The sequence below is a fragment of the Selaginella moellendorffii genome, unplaced genomic scaffold (assembly GCF_000143415.4).
Source record: "Selaginella moellendorffii unplaced genomic scaffold, v1.0 SELMOscaffold_21, whole genome shotgun sequence".
NCBI lineage: Eukaryota > Viridiplantae > Streptophyta > Lycopodiopsida > Selaginellales > Selaginellaceae > Selaginella > Selaginella moellendorffii.
Window position 1 is genome coordinate 912226 of NW_003314282.1, and position 15593 is coordinate 927818.

The 15593-nt window shown below is 46.7% G+C and overlaps 1 protein-coding gene across 1 annotated transcript; it reads left to right on the forward strand.

Annotated features, from left to right (window-relative positions):
• Positions 1–7724: 7724 nt before the first annotated feature.
• On the forward strand, positions 7725–8500 carry LOC9637919 (kiwellin). The gene has a single exon (XM_002973123.2). The coding sequence runs from the start codon at positions 7725–7727 to the stop codon at positions 8418–8420; it is 696 nt and encodes a 231-aa protein (XP_002973169.1). The 3' UTR covers positions 8421–8500.
• The last annotated feature ends 7093 nt before the right edge of the window (positions 8501–15593 follow it).

Here is a 15593-nt window from a genome sequence, read left to right on the forward strand (position 1 = left end):
AAGGAGATACATAAGGCTCCAAAATGCTGCCCTTCACAGCTCCTGCCAAGCCACCATGATCATATAAAGATTTGAAGTATATCACTCACCGGTGCTGCCTGCTGGAATGTTTGCAATCCAAAAGTTGATGTAGGGGTAAACTTTGGTTGGCGCTGACAGTGCCTTTTGATCTGCCATGACAACCGAGAAGAGACGAGCAGTGCCATTCTTCCCGAATCCTTCAATGTCAACAGTGGGGGCAGAGTCAGTGCTGCTCAAGGGGATGAAGTTGCCATTCCCAACCGTGACAGAGCCATATTGTACAAGCAAACCAACAGTAGCTTGAGCTAACAAGGAGCAGAGAATCAAGCAAGACATGACTGAAATTGCCATTAGAAAAGATTAATTGATTGATGTTTTCTGTTGAGAATTTCCTTGAGATTTATACAAAGGCAATAGCTAATTCTGTCCATGCCTTGGATAAATTTTGCAAACTATCTAATAAAATCTAGTGTATTGATTGTCTTTTTACATATGTGAGTGCATGGAATATGGAAAGGGAATATAGAAATATGCATATCAATTAGCCCAAAAACTTTAACTTATATACAGGAGTGAGTGGTCTGGATTGAAACCAATCCAATGGCTACTAAAATCCCACTACGCTAATATTAATATACGGCATCGTAGCCGTACAATTGGCCCTCACATCATCCCCTCCTCTCGGAATAATGGAAGGCCGTCAGGGTTCTCTTGTAGATGGGCTGAGATCTGGAGGAACATCAGGAGGAGGCATCGGCGGATCTGTAGACGGTATTAACTGCTCCTGATCCCTTTGTATGAAGTGTTTCAACCGCTGCACATGCACAATCTCCGGAAGATCTGCCTGCTGAACATCATGCCGAACCTCATAAACGTGCGGTCCAACTTGCCGCAACACCCGATACGGTCCTTTCCACTGTGCAAGGAGCCCCTTAGATAAACCACGTACCGTAAGATGGGGAAAACGGACTAACACTAAATCATCCACTTTGTACTCCATAGGTGGACGATGATGGGAGTTGTAGCGCCGTTGTTGTCCCACTTGTACGCGGCCTAAGTGTTCGGCAGACTCTACTCGGACAAGTGGAAGAATGCTCGTCAAATATTGTTCCCAGGACCTAGCATTAGGAGCTCGTGGCAATCCCGAAGGTAAACCCAGCTCCATTGGTAATATTGGATCATGACCATATATAAGTTTATACGGTGAAGCACCAACAGAACTCTGCACCCCTGTGACATAAGCATACCGAAGAGACGGCAAATAACCATCTCAATCCGAATGCTGAAAGTTCACATACTTCGCAATCATCCCTTTGAATGTCCGAACGAGCCATTCCACCAGACTGTCTGATTGTGGATGATAAGCACTCGTAAAAGTGTGGCGTATCCCCAACCGAGACGTCAAAACATGAAATACCTCAGCCATAAATGTAGGACCATTATCCGAAAGAATCCGCTCTAGACAAGAATGCTGGAACACCACTCGATTGAGAAGGAAGTATCCAACAGCAGTTGTAGAGGCGCTAGCAAGAGCACCAACTTCCACCCAACGAGTCAAGTAGTTAGAAGCAATAATAACATACTCATTGCCAGCAGTCAACCGTGGAAAAGGTCCCATAAGATCAAACGCCACCAACTCAAACGGACGGGAAACTGCAATTGACTCCAACCGTCCTTCCGCAACACAAGGGGGAGTATTACGAGCTTAGCACCAAACGCAGCTACGCACATACCGGATAACATCACGTCGCATCTCCGGCCAATAGAAAGACCTGCGCAGCTTCTCGGTCACACAACGATGTCCCATATGCCCACCTAGAACAGGAGAATCATGGTAGGCATAGAGAAACCGCGGAATAAAGATAGAAGGCACCACCAGCTATAAAGGATCATCAGGATCCGTCCCCACAAAATAAAGAAGGCCATCTTTAAGATGATATTGAAAATGTAAATGCCGAAAAGGCAAGTTATCAGCAAGTGATGTAAGATTCTCAAATGCATCTCGAAGCCTTCGAATCCATGGCTCAATCTTTTGAGCCTCACGAACCTCATCAAGAGAAAGTAGATCTTGCTCTGCGCCTTGTGAACACTAAACGTCAAGTACAGCAACTGCCGACGGCACAGAATCCTCGTCTAGAAAATCCACAGATGCTGGAACAACAAGCTCATCAAAAATAGGAGAAGAGAGCGGAGAAGGAAGAGGAGCTCGAGAAAGGGCATCAGCATCAGCCATAGAACTCCCTGGGTGATGAACAACATCAAAATTATATATTTGAAGCTTCAAAACCAACCGAGCAGTACGACCAACCAGGTTCTTTTGCTTCAATAATGAAGTAACGGCAGCATGGTCACCTTCAAGTAACGTCCGAGAACCATGTAGATATGCATGAAGTTTCTCGAAACCCCAAACTGCCGCTAAACACTCCTTCTCTGTCGTAGAGTAGTTCACTTCTACTAGTTGTAATGTACAGCTTATATATGCAATGGGATGACGCTGACCAGGCACACTCGGGCTTTCTTGCATCAACACACCTCCAAGACCAATATCAGAAGCATCTACGCGCAAAATAAAAGGTCGAGTGTAGTCAGGATATGCCAAAACTGGAGGAGTTGTTAACAGCTCTTTGAGATTCACAAATGCCTGCTCACAATCTGAAGACCAGATGAAAGATGACGTTGATGACTTTAGCAACGCTCACAACGGTGCAGTGCGATCAGAATGATGATCCACAAAACGACCAAGATACTGCACCTTGCCCAGGAAGCGCTGCACATCATTCACACACTTTGGAGTAAGGAACTTTAGAACGGCTACAAGTTTGTCAGGATCAACTTGCAAACCTTTACGAGAAATACGGTACCCAAGATAAGTTGTGTCCTTGGACCCAACACGCACTTCGACCGCTTCAGCTTTAAACCAACGTCCCATAGCCGATCCAACACTTTACACACATCACGAATGTGCTCCTCCCACGTCCCCTCCGAGTGAATCAAGACATCATTAATGAAGTCAGCAGTCACCTCTGGCATATCACAAAGAACCTCGTCCATCATCCGCTGGAAAGTTGCTGGAGCATTGTTCAAACCAAATGGCATCACCAAGAACTCGTACAAACCAAATGGTGTACGAAAAACAGTCTTAGGAATATCTTCTTCGGCCATCGGTACTTGCCAGTACCCAGAAGCAAGATCGAGCTTGGTGAACCAACGACTTCGCCCTAGACGATCCAAAAGATTAGCCGTGTGAGGAAGAGGGTACACATTCGGGATCGTCACTTCATTTAACGGATGATAGTCGATGCAAAAACGAATACTCCCATCAGGCTTCGTCACAAGATGAGGTTCACATGCCCAAGGACTCCGTGACTTCCGAATAACACCCTTCTCCAACATCTCTTTGACGTTTGCACGTAAAATCTTGATCTCCTTACCGACGACAAACAGGAACCTTGATTGGACGAACATCCCCGGTTGGAATCGGATGACGTGTGGCAATCTTGGCCCTAGAAGATAAGTCAAATTCAAAGAGATCAGAATACTCCTTCATGAGCTGATCAATAACTGCAACACAAAGATCTTCGGAGGGATCGGAAAAGGGAAGAGCAGAACAAGATGGAAACATAGAAGGAAATAGTGGGGAAACAAAAGTAATAGAAGCAGAGGTAAAAGTAGAGGGACAAAGAGGTACGAAAGTGAGAGGAATGGATGAAACATAAAGAAGTATGAGACAAGGGGGAGAAGCCTTAAAGTCACATTTGGCATGATTGCGCTGCAACCAATCCATACCAAGAATAAGGTCAAAAGCTTGACTCGGCACCACCCGCAATGACTGCAACTCAAGCTCGAGATCGCCCACACGCACAACCAGATCCGCCTTATCTCATGCACATGCATGTACGGCCGTTGCCATAAAGAATGAAAACTGGATCCGCCGCACGACGCAAGTGTAGACAACAACGTGTAGCAACAGGTCGAGCAATAGAAGATAAACTCGAACCTGTATCAACCAACACGGAGAGAAAAATAGGAGACCTCTTGTTATAAAAACAAGCTTGGAAAGTAAACACTGGATGAACCGGTGCCGAGTGAACCCCTTGATGATACTCTCAAAAGAAAGATGGAGGGGTCACTAACTTATTTGCGCAAGGTCCCTCTGTTACTCGCATGACTCCTCATTTCCCGGATGCACCTCGGTGTCCAAACCTTCCACTGCAGCAGCACCAACAGGACGTTGTTGACGCCAAGGTCTCCATCTAGGAAATGGAGGTCGCCAATCTGGAAAGCATCGACAACGCCGATAAGTATGACCAACTTCATCACACGTCCAACAACGAACATCACGGCCACAACCACGTCATCGCCCTTATCCATGGACTCGAGTAGCAACAGCATCAACCTCCATTGGAACAGGACCATCACTCATAGGAAGTGGAGTTAAAGGACGTGCAGCGAAAAGTGGAAGAGGTGACGTCTTATAACGTTGTGCCAAGCGAAGAGCATCGTCAAGGGTGGCAGGGGCAAGTGCATGCACAAGGCCAACAAGATTTTGATGAAGTGCTGGCCACAACATTCCTAGCTTGATCCGCTCCGACATATTAGGCTCCGCACGAAGTAAAAGACTTCGGAAACGAACGCCAAATTGCATCACTAACTCAGATGGCCCTTGGCGAAGACGATGCAATTGTTGGAAGGCATCGTCACAATCGTCGGCATGTCCAAAGGCACGTTTGAAGACGTCCGGAAGAACACTCCAATCCCCACGAGTGGCCACACTCAATCCATTGTACCACTGCAACACCGTCCCTTGGAGACACGTGGGAAACTTTCGAGCATCATCCCAAGAATGATATGTGGCAATCACTGTGAAGTGATCGAACCAATGGTACACATCATCCCCAGGATTCCCACGAAAGAACTCCGGCCGAACACGAGGATAGGCACCAAGAGCATGAGGAGTTGGACCACGTGCCGTGAATGCCGCCATCAATTGAGTTTGGTTGTTCAATTGCAAGCGCATAACATCAAGCAATTGAACCAACTGCTGTTCTAGAGTCAAAGGAGGAGATTGCGGATCGGCCATGAAGATGAATGAAAAAGAAAAAACAAAAGAAGAGAAAATCTTGAAAAGAAAGAACAAAAGAAAGGAAATGGAAAAAACTAAATCTAGACAATGCAAAATAAACCGAAATCCCAAATCCAAGCACTCCCCAGGGACAATCAAAAGTGCCCTTCATCTCCACGCCCTTCATCTCCACTAATGTGAGTGCATAGAATATGGAAAGGGAATATAGAAATGTGCATATCAATTAGCCCAAAAACCCTAACTTATATATAGGAACAAATGGTCTGGATTGAAACCAATCCAACGGGTACCAAAATCCCACTACACTAATATTAGTATACGGCATCATAGCCGTACACTTGTCCCTCACACATAATATAATAATAATGTAAACAATTTGTCATTTATGTTTAGTGACTAGAAGTATTTTTAGCATACAGCTAAAATTGAGAATCATCAACTTTGTCAACATGACTTGAATGTATATATCCCTTCCTTGTTAGAAGATAATTGTGGCATACCGTTTTCCAGTAATTACCACAGATGGGGCGGATTCTTCGAGGAGATGAGCTCGACTGCACTAATCCCCCCAATGAGGTATTGCGACCAACCGGAAGAATCTTTAAACTCCAAAAACAATGTCATTCCCTCTAAATGTGCTGGATGTAAGCTCTTTCCAATTACCTGGAGCCAGCCAAGGGATGACCGTTGCTGCTGTGAGAAACCGAGATTGCTGCTGCTGCTGCCAAACCAGGAAACGAGGCCTTGGTGCTGTTAGCAGCGGAAAGACGCACACGAGGAGAAAAAACTTTCTGTGCATTCAACTGTATGTTACATATTCATGGGCATAATTACATGCTACATCATCTACCTCTAACACTCCCAATGACAATTAGGCTGTTGATTCAAACTTAAATCGTGCCCAGCAGCTACTCTGAGATGATGAACATGAAGAGCTGATGAGAAAACCATATGAAAAACTCATCAATCAACTACCCAAATTTTAGTTCTTGGTTTTGGCCTTACTTGCACACTCTTTGCTCCTTGCTATGGCTTCAATCTTGCTAATTACTGAAGTTGACACTAGGTCAAAGCCCTCACCTTGCTTGGATCATGATCACCTTTGCTCACTGCACCCTTAGGTTTGTTCTTGAACTGCATCCCCTGATGTGCCACCCCATCCTCTTTAACAAACCGGCCTCCTCCCCACCACATCAGAAGCTGAGTCATCTGTGTCCATATCGTATGTTGCCTCATTTTGTGCTACGGGCTCGTTATTGGCTGTTACAGCTGTAGCCCCTACCCCGCCCCCCTTGCAGTTTTAGTGGTCTTCTACTTTGTGTGGTGGTTTAAGTGTCAAGGTCAATATTGAACATTCATTTCAAATGCCAGCCTTCCTTAACCTGTTGTGGTTCACTCCCTCTAGCTGCTACACAGAATTTGGATTTGTGAACTTGTTGGGTGATTGTATATAGTCTTTTGAACTTTGCTCTGCCTTTCCCACCACGTCATATGACTTTTATGAATACTTGGTCTCCTACTGCAAATGGATGTTTGGCTATCCTCTTGTTGAAGTTTTTGGAGTAGCATTCCTGGGATCGCAAAATATTGATCTTGGCCCGCTCAGTGAGATCAGGGCTCTCCTCCAGTACTCGTAAGTCTGGCATGGGATGATGAGGTTTCCTTGGTAGCTCAAATAGCGAGAATCCTGTGGACTCATGCCTGGATGTTTGGTATGCAAATAGCAGCTGTGGGAGTAGTGCATCCCAGTCCCTGGGGGATAGCAAAGCATTTACCGTGGTCATTTTTTCCAATGTCTTGTTGAATCTCTCTGAAATCTCGCAGTGCATTGATGTTTTGCACCCATGAGGTTACAAAATTCTGGTCCCTGACCTATGAGTATCTCCACAGGGACGCCATGTCTAAGGATTATCTCTTCGAATATGAACTGGACGGCTGCCTCCACTGACTTTGTATGTAAAGCTTTCCCTTCAACCCACTTGGTAAAATAGTCTATTGCCACCACGACCACCCTGTTGCCGAATGCAGTTTCAAACTGAATGGACCAGCAAAGTCCAATCCTATCCTTGCAAAAGGCTCTGATATGGGCTCAACAGGAAGGACTACAAGGACCGGAGGTACTTGCAGGTTGTGGCAAACGCGCTCGACGTGAAGCTCAGGGACGACCTCGAGAGGCTCAAGAAGATCAGGCAAGCCATTTTTTCCTTTCAATCTCTTACGGATGGATGGATTGACTTGAGGTTATCTTCCTTAGGGACCACCGTGGTCTTCGTCACTACTGGGGTCTGCGCGTCCGCGGGCAGCACACCAAGACCACCGAACGCCGTGGAAGAACCGTGGGAGTCTCCAAGAAACGATAGACAGTATCCTCCATGGCTTTGTACGAGCATTGCTTGGTTCTTCTCCTAACTTTGTGACAAATGCATCCTGCCGAGATCTCTCAAGCTCTTTGTTTTCAGAAAAAAAAATACAATGTACCAGTCAAGTCAAACCGGTGCATTAATTACATGACTGGGAAGCTTCTCACGAAGAGTCCCCAAAGTTAGAAAAACCAACTTCCAAACCAAGTATATATAATCACAGCTCTTCCAACCAAGAAATCAATTCACAAAGCATTCAAATGGCTCTAAGAATTGGCTCAATTGTGCGTGTTTTGATCCTCTTCTCGATATGTTCTCGTGATCTTCTCGTCGAGTCCAGGGGATGCGGGCAATCGTGCTCCACAAACGACGATTGCGATGGTCAGCTCTACTGTGGAGCGGGGAGCACTTGCCAAGACGATCCGGATTTGGGAACTCACATCTGCGCTGGAAGTGGCGGCGGCGGTGGCGGTGACTCAGGAACTTGCCAACAGAGTGGAACTCTCAAGGGCAATTCGGCCCACCAGTGCGGCGAGTGCTGCAAGGCCAACACAAACTATCCGATCTATCGATGCTCGCCACCAGTCTCGCAGAGCACCAAAGCAATTCTCACTGTCAACGACTTCCAAGCTGGTGGCGATGGCGGAGATCCTTCGGAGTGCGATGGGAAATTCCACTCCAACACCGAGAGGGTCGTGGCTCTCTCAACCGGATGGTATAGCGGGGGCTCCCGGTGCTTGAAGTTCATCAGTATCACAGCTCCAAATGGGAAATCCACCACTGCCAAAGTGGTGGACGAGTGTGATTCTACAATGGGCTGTGACAAGCCTCATGCTTGGCAGCCACCATGCTGGAATAACATTGTGGATGGCTCTGATGCTGTGTGGAAAGCACTGGGCATTAGCTCCAGCGACTCCCTCTACGGTCAGATGTCCATCACCTGGAGAGATGCTTAACAATGTGAATGAAATCTATATAACAGTAATTGGTCAAAAAGAAAAATAAAAGCTGCCAAGACGTTTGAAAGAAGTCGAAACACTGGCCAGTTCTTACAAACACTGTTATAATGGAAGTTCTTTGACCTATCTTTGAGGCCCTTGCAATTGGGCAAGACCAATGAATGCTCATCGCGACCTCGAGAAAGCTATACAAATTGTTTATCATGCTGGTAGTTGACTCTTTCTCTTGTTGGCTAGAAGTGTTGCCAACCATTGACTGATAAAGTTTTACCAACATTGACTGGTTTTCGATCATGGTTTCGTGCACGGTGGATTGCAGTCGACTCCGAATCAAGCTTTGGCTCACCACACAACGTCGCAGCGCTGCGGCAGGCCAAAGTGGAGGGGATGCACCTCAACACCCCCAGGCTGTGGCCAGCTTCACGATCGCAGGCACCTGGGGTGAAAATCAGGTGGCGGGCCAATCAACACAGCCCCCGTTCCTTTGAGCCGCGTCACATAGCGGCTGCTCATGACGAGCTCCCGCAGAAAGTCGATCTCGTCTCTCTCCCAGCTCGGCACCCGGTCCCTTGGGGTAGGAGGCGGTGATGTGCATGCGCAGAGGTGCGTCCAGTCCTCGAGGCTCAAGCTCTACGATACCAAAAGTTAGCCATGAACCATCATGGAGATACGAGCAATGTAAAGCACCTCAAGGCGGCGGCAAGGTTGAGAGATCTTTGGCCGAATCCAGAGCTGCTTGACGCCACTGATGCGACCTCTCGCTGGGCGAGCCTCGAAAGGTGCTTGTGAGCTTGTTGAGCCTAGACATTTACAGGCCCTGGATGCTCCGCCCTGGATGGTTGCACGTAGACGGCATCATTGACGAGCATCCACCGGAGCTTGTGCAGCTTCCGCACCGGCCAAACCAGGAAAGAAGGCCCTGCTGCCGCTCATCCTCACCAGTGACTGTGTGATTCCAGGCTGAAATTTGTGACGACGCGCTACACCCCAATACAAGTGGTACAAGTGGCGCGACGGGAACAGGATCCCGAAGAGCACCTCGTCGGGAAGATCATCCAAGGAGCTCAGATTGTTGCGCATCTTGGTTATCTTCATCCTGATAACAAATATTTTTCAATTTATTGGCAAATACTTTTTAGTGGATTAACATCAATGGAGAGAGGTGGTGAAGGAGACGGTCTGGAGAGGGCTTCCACAGTGGTATTGTCCGATGATATCAGCCAGCGAGTTGACAAGCCGGCTATCCATGGGCTTCACCAAGGGATTCCTTTGTGGAACAAGCACAAAATCATACGTGTGGTTCCTTGCATTGAATGGATTTGGGTATGGAATGTTCTTGCTAGTGTTGGAAGGAGATACATAAGGCTCCAAAATGCTGCCCTTCACAGCTCCTGCCAAGCCACCATGATCATATAAAGATTTGAAGTATATCACTCACCGGTGCTGCCTGCTGGAATGTTTGCAATCCAAAAGTTGATGTAGGGGTAAACTTTGGTTGGCGCTGACAGTGCCTTTTGATCTGCCATGACAACCGAGAAGAGACGAGCAGTGCCATTCTTCCCGAATCCTTCAATGTCAACAGTGGGGGCAGAGTCAGTGCTGCTCAAGGGGATGAAGTTGCCATTCCCAACCGTGACAGAGCCATATTGTACAAGCAAACCAACAGTAGCTTGAGCTAACAAGGAGCAGAGAATCAAGCAAGACATGACTGAAATTGCCATTAGAAAAGATTAATTGATTGATGTTTTCTGTTGAGAATTTCCTTGAGATTTATACAAAGGCAATAGCTAATTCTGTCCATGCCTTGGATAAATTTTGCAAACTATCTAATAAAATCTAGTGTATCGATTGTCTTTTTACACGATCTTAATAATAATATAATAATAATGTAAACAATTTGTCATTCATGTTTAGTGACTAGAAGTATTTTCAGCATACAGCTAAAATTGAGAATCATCATGACTTGAATGTATATATCCCTTCCTTGTTAGAAGATAATTGTGGCATACCGTTTTCCAGTAATTACCACAGATGGGGCGGATTCTTCGAGGAGATGAGCTCGACTGCACTAATCCCATTGCGACCAACGGGAAGAATCTTTAAACTCCAAAGACAACGTCATTCCCTGCCGAGTTGGGTCTAAATGTGCTGGATTACCTGGAGCCAGCCAAGGGATGACCGTAGCTACTGTGAGAAATCGAGATTGCTGCTGCTGCTGCCATACCAGGAAAAGAGGCCCTGGTGCTGCTCACTGCCAGAGGAGATTGTGGACGATTCCAACCTGAAATGCGTGCTGACCCTTGCGAGTTGCACCCATCTTGACGACTAGACCAATATACGTGGCGTCAGGAAAAGAGTAGAGAGGACAAGCACGTTGGAAACATCCATCGTATAGTTAACATTAGAGAATACGTTGATTTTATTTTCTTTTAAAGTAGTCCCAGCAAGAACATGTCATTTCACGTTGACCCCGGTGAAAGAAGATGCGTTTGGTCTTGTATGCACTAGAGTTAGAGTGGCTGCGAGCTTGGGGGATGGCGTTTCTGGGCTCTGTTAGCTTCAAGCGAAGGTAAGTTCTCAGCTTTATTTTTTGGTGGATTCATTTCTCAGCTTTGGAAAAATTTATGCAGCCAAGAACACATCTAACTCAGAGGACACTCGTTCAGGAAGTCTGCTACTCGAATAGCCTTCTGATCGGGAGTCAGATGCGCATGGATCGGGTGGTATCTAGCGCTCCTAGGTCATTCCACGATCTTCAGTGTTTTTGACTTTTGTCACATAGACCATGAATGGACGGATCAGATGTAACAGCTGTCTGATGTGGCAGAATTTTAATTAGTACCCACATAAAGTAGTAGAATACAGAAAAATTCATACAACTTACAGTTGAATTAGTTCCCACCACCAAGATCACCTTAGTTAAAATAGAGCTCAACTTTACCAAAGGGCAGTTCTCTGCATAAAAGAGTAAACCATTGCCACGCCTGGTCGTCTGCGTAACAGGCAGAAATACTTACCACTATACTTCAATGACTGATGATTACATTATTTTAGATAATGAAAATCTTCATATTATTTTTTTTCCACCTGATTCTCAGTCCAACAGCACGGCATCGGCATTTGCAACAGGCCTTTAATACTGTACTAAAATATCGAGATGTGGTTCTTTAAACGTTCCTTATGTCCTTTCTTTGCAATCATAACGGCGGTTGCTGTCTTTCAAACCCGTGACCAAGAACGTCGAAGGCAATCACAGCGAGCTTCATCAGTCCTTAAAAATATCTATTACGCTCCTAAGTTACATAAGGGGAATTTCCCTCTCTAAATAAATTACACTCTGCCTATGTTGCAATTCGCAAAATTGTGTTGTAATGTCCTCAAGGAACTTCCAGGTACATGTCGTTAATATCAAACTCCACAGGTGGCTGTTGCTCCATCCAAGACTGAATAAACTCCATGTCCCCAATGGTGCTATCTGGGATCAATAAGAGCTCCTCCAAAAGCATATTGTCCACTGAAAGTGTTTGCTCGCCGCCATCCATGCCAGATTCATATTCCTGCTGGGGAATATAGGTTGGCGGTGGTGGACACTCGTCAAAATCAACGAGCTCCATCCAAGACTGACCAGACTCTGTATTGTCAATAGTGCTTTCTGGGCTTGAAAAGATCTCCTCCAGAAAGCCATCATCCAGTGAAAACGTTTTCTCGCAGCCATCCAGGCTTCCAGAGTTATGGTGCTCCCCATCAATGGAGCTCATCGAAGGTGAGGATACTAGAGGTGGTGGAGAATCCTTGTTGAATCTTAGCTCCTCCGGCTGTAAACCCTCCACGTTATGATCATCAGCCAAATTTTGGTTATCGCCCTGCTGCTTTAACGTGTGTATGACAATGGTTTTCATTTGAGGTGGCAAAGTCTTCAGATCAAGGCCAGTGTTTGTGTTGAGGATGTAACTCTTTACCATGTCCGGGAAGTAACACGAGAAATCAAGTATTGTACCCGTGAGTATGTGTAGCTCCCATATTTTCTTCATGATTCCATAGATGCGCTTTCGGAAGCAGCTCTTTCTTGTCTCAGCATCAGAGATGTACTCTATCGGGATTTTTTTCTTCCCTGCTCTCTTTTTCTGAACGAGAAACAACAAAGAAAAAATTATAAGGAAAAACCATCTAGAAATTATTAATACCTTGATGATAGGAGATATTTGGTTAACTTGGCCCTGTTGCGTTACTGAATGCATCGATTGCTGCTTGACAATGGTTGTCATTTGAGGAGGCAATGTCTTGAGATCAAGGCCAACATTGGTGTTGAAGGCATAGCTCTTGCCCGTGTCAGGAAAGTTACTTGAGAAATTGAGTCTTGTAGCCGTGAGTATGTTAAGCTCCCATAACTTCTTTGTGATTCCAAAGATGCGCTTGCGGTGGCAACACTTTCTTATTTCAGCATCCAAGATGTATTCTAGTGGAATTTTTTGTTTCCCAGCTGTTTTTTTCTACAAAGAAACATTTATAAGAGGTGAAACATGAAATTACGGAAATACCTTGATCACCGGAGACATAGTTATTTTCCTTGTGTGTTGTTTGGGGGACAAACCCTTATTCTTGTTCCCTCAATTATTAGCAAAATCAAAGATTTGATATCTTCCTTAAATCTAGCATGTTTATGTTTATTAATGTATTATTATTATGTTTAGTTGATAGTTAATTAATCCATCCGCAAAAACCTCCACTCGCTTTCCATGCGAATTCAGGACAAGCATCGTGGCCGCCTCTCGATCCTTTGCCAACAGCGCTCTGCCCAATCCTTTCATGGATGCATGGCCACCCTTGCGCAGCTCCTCTCTCACTTTGTCTGGCCAACGTTGATAATCGAGGAATGCCGTGTCTTATGGTCGTGAAAGAAGTCCATTTCTTTCAAGGTCAAATTAGGTGGCTGCATGGGGACGATCTTCCCGACGAGATGCTGGGCGAGCTAAAAAAATGTGATCTCAATTTCTCAATCTTTGCTTCAGACTTGTATACGAACCATTGTTAATCATAAAAAATCACACACACACACACACACACACACACAACTGGTTCACCGTGTTCTCGTCGAAACCTGCGCACCGGTGGTGGATTGCAGTGTAGGGCGCCTCCGAATCAAGCTTGGGCTTCATGCAGCGCCAGACAATCCGCAGTGCGGTGGCATGCCAAAGCGGATGGGATGCACCTTGACACGACCGGGGAACGCTGTGCCCAGCTCCACGATCGCCGGAGGCACCCGGGGCCAAAATTCAGGCGGCTCCTCAATGCACACAACGCCTGTTACTTCCAGCTGCGTCACACAGCTGCTGCTCACCACCAGCTCCTGCACAAACTCGATCTCGTCACTGTCCCAGCACGGCATCCGCTTAGTCGAGTAGGAGGTGTCAATGTGCACCCGCAGTGGCGCGCGCCTGCTGCTCCACCCCGCAAGGCTCAAGCTCTGAAACACAAAAAGCAGTCCAAGTTTGTAACATACGATCCTTGAGAGAAAAAAATATATGGACCTTGATGGTGAGGCGAAAGATGTAAAGCGCCTCCAGGCCATGGAACGACTCCAAGAGCTGTGCGAGGTTAACGGATCTGGGCTCGAAGTCGGCCGAATCCATAAACAGGTCGAGCTGCTTGATGCCACTGATGCTCGACCTCCTGCCAGACAACGCTGCAGCGCGGTGGCATGCCAAAGCGGATGGGATGCACTTTGACACGACTGGGGAACGTTGCCTAGCTTCACGATCGCCGGAGGCACCTGGGGCCGAAATTCAGGCGGCTCCTCAATGCACATAACGCCTGTTACTTCGAGCTGCACCACGCAGCTGCCGAACTCCTGTACAAAGTCAATCTCGTCATTGTCCCAGCACGGCACCCGCTTGTTCGAGTAGGATGCATCGATGTGGACACGCAGTGGCGCCTGTCTGATGCTCGAGCTGCTTGATGCCACTGATGCTCGCCCTCCTGACAAACGGCTCGATAATTTTCTAGACGTGGGCACTGCCTCAGGAGGTATTGGTGAGCGTGAGCGTGTTGAGCTGGGACATGACCAGGCCCTGAACAATCCAAACTTGCCCATGTAGCACCACCATTCCACGTTGCACGTAGACAGTGAGAGCTCCACGTGAGGTACACATCCACCAGAGCTTGGGCATGTTGAGCACGAGAGAAAAGCTGGCAACGCTCCAGCCGGGGCCCCTGTGGGCGCGAATCCCGGAGGCTGTGGTTCTTGAGCAAATAGGTCGGCGGGAAGTATATGAGTGGGCACAACTCGATGAGCTGCTTCGTTGTGGCCACGTCCAAGTGTGTGCGTATGACGAGCGCGGGAAGAATTAGAGCCGCTGCCTTGGTCGTGAGAGGGCCACCAAGATCGACACCATCGTCGATATGGAGGCACCTCCCTCCATAGCCTCCATAGCCTCCGTAGCGAGAATGGCGATCCACATTGATGCTGATGGTAAGGGAGTGGAGGATTTTTCCATTCACCGATAGCCAGTCAAGACAAGAGCGTAGCTACTTTGAGGAACCTGTGATTGCTGCTGCTGCCAAACCAGGAAAGGAGACCCTGTTGCGCATGCTCACCGGACGATTCCAACCTGAAATGCGTGACGAGCCTTGCCGGCTGTGCCCACCTCTTGCTCACCAGGCTACACCAATACAATTGGCGCGAGGAGATGAGCAGGGACAGGATCCGGATGGGAACGTCGTCGGGAAGATCGTCCATGGAGCTCGGATTGTTGTGCCTCTTGGTGATCCTCATCCGCTCCACCAAGAAGAGTAGCTCATGCATCTCGTCGGGAAGATCATCCAGTGCGCTCTGCCACTTCGTCTGTTGGAGCAGCTGGAATCAACCATGCAGCTAGAATCAACAGCAGGAATCCAGGAGAGGAACGCATATATAAATCCATGTATAGCAAGCGTTTAAGTAGTAAAATTTTCCTGTTCATTCTTTCCATCATCAGTACAATTTATGTATAATATTTCAAATTATTGCAAAATTTTCCACAATATTACAGCTCCAAAATGTTGCCAATGGTGCTATCCGTGATCGATGTGATCTCCTCCAAAAACACATCGTCTGAAAGTATTTGCCATCCAAGATTCATAGAATATATGACGAGGGTAGTCACATTTCCTAGCAACTACCCATGCTTTTAC